This window comes from Pygoscelis adeliae, unplaced genomic scaffold, assembly GCF_000699105.1.
Source record: "Pygoscelis adeliae isolate BGI_AS28 unplaced genomic scaffold, ASM69910v1 Scaffold121, whole genome shotgun sequence".
Taxonomy (NCBI): Eukaryota; Metazoa; Chordata; class Aves; order Sphenisciformes; family Spheniscidae; genus Pygoscelis; species Pygoscelis adeliae.
Window position 1 is genome coordinate 579,961 of NW_008824359.1, and position 6,915 is coordinate 586,875.

The 6,915-nt window shown below is 37.5% G+C and overlaps 1 protein-coding gene across 1 annotated transcript in view; it reads right to left on the reverse strand.

The window, feature by feature from the left end:
• The window catches only part of APOB (apolipoprotein B), a 37,264-nt gene that overhangs the window by 577 nt on the left and 29,772 nt on the right, over window positions 1-6,915 (reverse strand). Inside the window, 4 exon segments of the mRNA XM_009319650.1 lie at window positions 1-1,489; window positions 2,598-2,781; window positions 3,615-3,729; window positions 4,539-6,915. The exon segment at window positions 1-1,489 is cut by the window's left edge and continues 577 nt beyond it; the exon segment at window positions 4,539-6,915 is cut by the window's right edge and continues 9 nt beyond it. Of these exon segments, the coding sequence (XP_009317925.1) occupies window positions 1-1,489; window positions 2,598-2,781; window positions 3,615-3,729; window positions 4,539-6,915 (4,165 nt within the window).

The following is a 6,915-nucleotide window of genomic DNA, read 5'->3' on the forward strand; positions in this document are numbered from 1 at the left end:
TTTCTATAGTTAGATCAATTAACCTCTTGGCCTCACTGATTAGCTTTTCTTGGGAATGACTAAGGCGCCCATAGATCTCCTGGAGTTTTTCTTTGACTTGCTTGTTATGTTCATCAATTTTCCTCTTAGCAGCAGCAGACCAATATCGGATTTTTTCCTGAACAGCAGATGACAGCTCCATGACTTTCTGTTTTCCTTTTCCTTCAACATCAGTTATAAGGTCGTAATATTCCTGGCTGTAGTTTTCCACCAATTCTCTTACTTGGTCTGTCAGGCGTGTAACTGAGTCGGCAAGATCTCCAACATACTTGTTGTGCCAATCCACTAGTGTATCTATTAGATTCTTCAGCCATCCTAGTACCTTGTCTTCCACCTCATAGTATTTCACTGACCATCCAAGTGTAGTTGGATCAAAATATTCCTCCCGCAATGCCTTTACATAGAGGAGCAGCTGGCGCAGCTTTTCTGAAAGGTCCTGGAATGTCTTCTGGCTAAAATCTTTAAACTGAGAAATGTATTTTTTAACATCTTCTGCCAAGGATCTCAGTTTCTGTGCATAGTCTGAAGCCATTGCATCTTTGTACAGCTGTTGCGTTTGGACTTTGATGTCCTCAAAATTTTTGGATTGCAAGCTTCTAACCATTTCTTCTACCTTCTGAAAAACTTGTTGCACTACTTGCTTCAGTTGCTTAAGCCTTCCTGCAAAGTCAGCTTCCTGGAGAGTAGCAAATGTCTGCCTGATTTTTTCCTGCAAATGTTTCAGCATTTCTTTAATTTGATCAAGTACATTACGACCTCTAAGAATTGTTTCAGAAGCAGGAACTCTGACTTCCAACTCATTGATAGCTGCAATCAAGGCATCAAAGTACTCCTGAAGTTTTGAAAGGCATAAATCAGCATTTTTTGCTATCTTCTCTGTAGTCATAATGTATATTTCTTCACCAGTGTACTTTTCAGACAGCCCAGGGACCTGGAATTTTGTGGTCTTCAGGAATTCAATAGCTGAGTCAATTAGATGTTTTATTCTCTTGTGATACTCTTCTATTATGTCAATTGTAGCATTCAAAAGCTTTGTTTTCATTCTTTGATAGTCAAACTGTTCAGCTTGATCTGCTGCTTTTTGATATAGCTGTTTAGCTTTGACCTTCATCTCCTGATATTTGCCAGAGGCCTCATTGGCAGCTGAGTGAAGCTGAGCATCTATTTGATCTATTTGTTTTACAGCAAATGTGTATGCTTTGTCAGCATTATTCTGCATGATATTCTTCATCTTTAAGGTGGCAGCGCTAATTTCCAGTCCCATATGCTCTTTATGATACCGATTAGCATACCTATAGATTGCATTTGTCATTTTAGGTACTTTTTCTTTTAGACCCAACAGCAAGTCTTTGGCAGCATCCTCTTTCCAGTTGAATCTCATCTGAATCAGGTCAGGTTTCTTGAAGGATATCTCACTTTTTAATACGTCAATGTCCTTCTGGGGAGCAGACTGAAAATATAGAACAGGATAAGAAAAAGGTAGCTTGTATATAAAACAAATTTGATATTATTTACGAGTGTATTTCAACATTCTCATTTTGCATCTTTTATTATATATTGGGAAAAATACACTACAATTTTTTGTCTACTGTGTGTTTGCTCTCATCTTGAAAGGTTATTCTGGAAGAAATTATATTGTATCAAGCTACTTTGTGCCTCTTCAAACAGCAGGACCAGAACATAACTTAGTCTGGTCTTTTTTAAAATTTGACTGCAAATAAGATTTTTCCTTCCTTTGTATTAAATGCCTATCATGTCTCATAAGGCATGTGAATTACTTGGGAAAATGAGCCTTCTACTCATTATTGAAATTGTTTAAAGTGAATTAAAAAAGCATTTTCTTTGTATGAAAATATTAGAGGATTTCATTTTGTAATCATTTAAATCAATGAGACAATTTAGAGAGTTACTCAGAGTAATTAAAGATCCTCGAATGAGAATCTATTTACATAAACAAATTTTCCAGTTTTCAGTAGTAAATAGTGAATTATGAGTTGCTTGTGATTCGTAAATTAGTGTATCATTTTGGAAGGTAAGATTTAAAGTTTGAAATTGTTGCAGTATGCCAATAATAATAGCATGTTTTGTTAGCAAATCTAGTAAGGTTTTTAATTCTCATAATGTATTGTGATATATTAATGGATTAAAAAAAACACTCTGCACATGGTCTGACCTCTTCCAGTGGCCTGATTCCTATAATGGCCGCTTTTGGAGTAATTATAAGTAGCCTGATGGGTATACATTAAACCTGATGGGTGGCTTATCTAAAACTGGCTTTGTACTTTCTTCACTTTCAGTGAGTGTGCCTTCTTGATCATAGGAGAGGGCAAAATTAACTGTGTGGAGGAGCTGAAACAGCCTTTTCACACAGACACTACTTTTAGTATTGGAAAGGCCAGTGTAGGAAACAAAAACTTTAATTACTGATAATATACCTTTTCTTTGGACAAAGGGTGGTTAATTTATGTCTTAACATAAACATACACAAACTTTAAAAGGGAACTTTTCCTCTGACCACACCCAACCTTTTTGCTTTTTATTGCTCATATCAAGCTTACCCGAGTTCGGTAGTAAACTTTCGCTGTGAGAATGTCAGTGTCCATTTCAATGACATAGCCCAAGGTCCCAGCAGAAGGTGAAGATACTGAGCTGGATAAGCTCCTGTCAGTCTCTTGATAACGCATATGAATGTCTGTAAAAGTTGGGCTGATGATGTCTAGTGATGCAGTGTTGTCCATGACTCTACAACGACAGTAAATACACAGCTATGAAGGAATGCACAAAGCAGAAGGCAAATGCAGTATGTCTAAATACAATACCACCTATTATTTTATATATATATATGTATGTAAACGATGCCTTTGTCATCAAAAGAAAACATAGGGTTTTACTATCCACATTTCTCAGGATTTAGCCTAACACATTCAAAACTTCACGTCACTCCGATTTTCCTGTTTTTGATAAAACTATATTGAGCTCTGTTGAGAATTTTCATTAAATTAGGGCAGCAAACCAAAACCTGTAGCTGTACCATTGTCAGCTTTCTACAGACTTCTATGAGCTGACTGCAGTTTTTTCCACCAACACAAGTATAGGCAGCATTTTCTACCTCCATTTGTACTTGCCTTCACAGACTCTGTCCCTTGGATATATCAACACAACACTTGCAGATCAAAACAGGCAGTTAGAAGGCCAACTCTGTAATCCCTAGTACCGATACTTGTGAATAAAAATTACTCTTTAATGGTTTGTGGTGACAGAGGGATCCAGTGAAAAAAAAAACCCAAACTATGTTGGTGGTCAGATCTAGAACTGCTCTGATTATAAAATACTGTTTTTATATCCCAGCAGTTTTCTGAAATGGGGCTGCTGAGAAAAGCTATTCTAGAAATGCTGAGAGGGAACAGCTTTCCAGCTATCTCAAGAGGGAAAAAGGCACAGCCAATAATGACGGGGTAGCTGCATAGGTTCTTATTAATTACAACAAAGCACTTTGGGGCATTAGAGATCAAAGCAACAATACATCATTGGCAATTTTGTCTATTATAAAATATATCATTAGAGCAAATCTTTACCTAATTCCCGAAACAGTAAGATCTTCCTTATAGTTTGCGCTCATGTCACGATGCGAAAAGCTGCCAGTTGTCTTCATAACAAACATGCCTTCTTCATATTTGTAGTTTGAAACAACTGTGAAAAAGATTACAAATGTGTGTATTTCCAGAACTTTCCAGCAAGCAATACAAAATACATATCCAATTGTATGTTAGACAGCCAGTTGTGGGGTGTTTCAATAGTATGTAAAATTATGCATCAGGAAACTGAATGCCCAAAATGCCCCAAATAAAAAGATATGAAAATATTTGTTCAACCAGAGCATTTTAAAATTCAATTTTTCCCTATATTTAGAACAACATGGATATAACATTTTGCATTCATGCAGATCATAAATGGGGATTCTAATTTCTTGAGAGTTTAGAATTTTATTCTGATATATATTTTTAGTATTATTATAAAGTCTAGAACCCAATGCTATATGGGAATCCAGAGTTTTCTGAGTTGAAATAATTTTTGAAATCAAATATGCTTAGTTCATAAGGAAAAAGACAGGTATTTCTTTATCTGAACTGAATCACATAAAAAGTCAGCCTGCCTTCTCTCCTCTACATGTATTATCGTTAGTAATGGGGGAAGGTTATGTTGTTCACAATTTAAAGTAAGAAACTGCTACACAGAAAAGAGATCTTTTCCATTTTTGTCACAGTATGCCATTAGTTATACCTATATCTAGTCATTAGCATTCAGGGTGACTGACTGAGACTCTGATGATGCTTTATGAAAAAATGCTGTTGATGATAAAAGAAGTATAATCTAATGTCAGTGCTAAACAGACAGCAACACCTTCATATGCAAAGTCCTGGGGAAAAAAAAAAATCTGAAAAAACCCAGTATACAGTATTTCCCCCAAAACTGTGGCATATAGAATTTTAATGTCTTACCATTCAAGTCATATTCCAGGAACTGCAATGTTGAGCTGCAGGTAGAGTCAATGGATTGTTCGAAAGAGTCCTTTTTGTTTGTTAAGTCTGTTCTCCAGGTGACATTGTACAAAGGAGAAGCAACTTTGAAAGATCCAGTCAAGGCACCAAATGATGGGATGTAAATTCCAGCAGGCAAGGATATTTTGAGAGGGGGGACCTCAATTTTCTGTTCAGGAATTGTAATTGTAGGCAGATCAAAATCTGCAATCTTATTAGCTACTTCATCCAGATCTACATGGAAACTGCCAAGAGAAATACTCTTTGGAAGAGTGAATTGAGACACAGTTATTTGGTATTCAGGTATTGTCACCTCAAAATATGGTATTTTATATTCTTCTAATGTAATATAATTGGCTCCTACATCCACTTTGGGGAATCTTAGTTTTGGCAGCGTGGGTAAATTAAGATCAAATGGCATTGTGTTTAGTGTCTGTGGAATTTTTATGTTGCGCAAGTCAATGGTGTATGCTGGGACCTGGAGAGTGGTGAAAGGAACTTTGAACTCTGGAGTGCTGAGAACAGGGCTTGGAGCCTTTAGGTGTAGCTCAGGAATACTGAAAGTGAAGCCATCAGTCAGCTTATTCACAGGTATGGGGAAAAAGTAACCATCATCACTCTTTGTGTACACGAGGGATGCTGAACCATTTAAGTACTGTTTTCTGTCAGCACTGGTAGTGACGTCCAACTTCAAGATATCCCATAAGCTCTTCTCAGCAATGGGGCACTTTATGTTTTTGAGGAAGTCCATGTATCCTTCCAAAGATCCAAAAATATCAAACTTTGCCTTTGATTCTTCATTTGATAACTGCATATCATGACTGAGAGATAATGACTGAATTTGGCCTTCACCCTTCCAGCCAACTTTCTGGTTTGCAGTACTGATTTTCACTACGACAACTTGATTAACTGAGGCTGTGTCCAGGAAGGAATTTGGCTGAGTGGCTTGAATCTGAAGATCTGCTGATACACCCCAAGGAGCCAGCTCTAAGGTTGCTTTGCATCTCTGAGCCCCTGTTGTCGTGAAAAGAGGTGTATATCGTGCATAATTCTTCCCATTGTGCTCCCAGACTGCATAAACACGACGGGTAGATGCTTCAACTGCAAGTATTTCTTTTGTTTCACTGTTCCAGAGTCCATCTGCTTTGGAGTGGGCCTCAAGCTTGAGAGATGACCGAGCTCCATTAGCATTCAGATAGGTATTTGCCTCATGGTCTAGGCTTCCAGAAAATGCATTTCCAGTGTAAAATACTCCATCAATATTCCCATTTGTAGAACTTTCTACTGATATGTAAGATGTAAGGCTCTCTAAAGCAAGTTTGTGAGCAATTCCTCCCTTAGCACTGGTGCCATATTTAGGAGCATTAAAATCATACATTAATTTTAGCCCTGAGGAAAGAGGGGGTTTAGACTTAGTATTTCCAGAAAGTTCTTGGCTGAAATTAATTTTTAAAACTGTTGTGTTGATTTCTGCATTTGTTGCCACTGAAGCTTCCATGTTCCTCTTTGTGAGACTAATAGTGCTGTCATGATTTCCTCCTAGAAATTTGTTATTACTCAGGGACAATGCTGTGGCCAGCTTCAACCCCCTTTTTCTAGTCAAACTTGTTGAACCATCCAGCTTAAATTGCAGTGCATCAATGACAGAAGAGGATGAGACACTGAGTTGCCCAGCAATATCTGACTGATTGAACAGCCCAGCATTTGCAGTTAAAGTGATCACACTGGATTTAAATGAGAAGTCGTAAGTAATGTTTCCCATGGCAGGAATTAAGATGTGGTTTGATGGGCTGTTGATTCTGAATCTAGGAAGCTTTAGAGTGCGTAGATCCTGTGGGACATGAAGGACTGGAAGCTCCAGAGAAGGTAAGACTAGTGTGTAAGATGGTACTGAAAAGCCAATAAATGGAACCGTGAATCCTGTTGTGCTTATTTCTTTTGGGAGTATGTAACCAAAGGCTGGCATCTCAGCAGTAAAAGGAGAAACCTCAATATTCACAATTGGAATGGTGTATCCTGGAATCCTGAAGGTCCGTGGTAGTTTGTTCAGTGATGTCTGTATTTTGTATTTGTCAAATTTTGTTTTAGCTTCATTATACGACTTTGTGAGAAAATCTAAAGCGGTGTTTCTTCCTCTCTCAAAATGCTTGTTGAAGAAAATGATGTATTTATTAAGTGCTTCATGCACTGTTGCTAAAGGAAGTGGGATTACATGCATGTCTTTGTTTTTCTCATACCGAGCATTCAAATTTAAATCAAAGGATTGTCTTGTTGTCTTCAGTAAATCCTTCAGGCCTACCCGTTCCCACAGTGAATAATCTTTTAGCTGAGGAGTTTT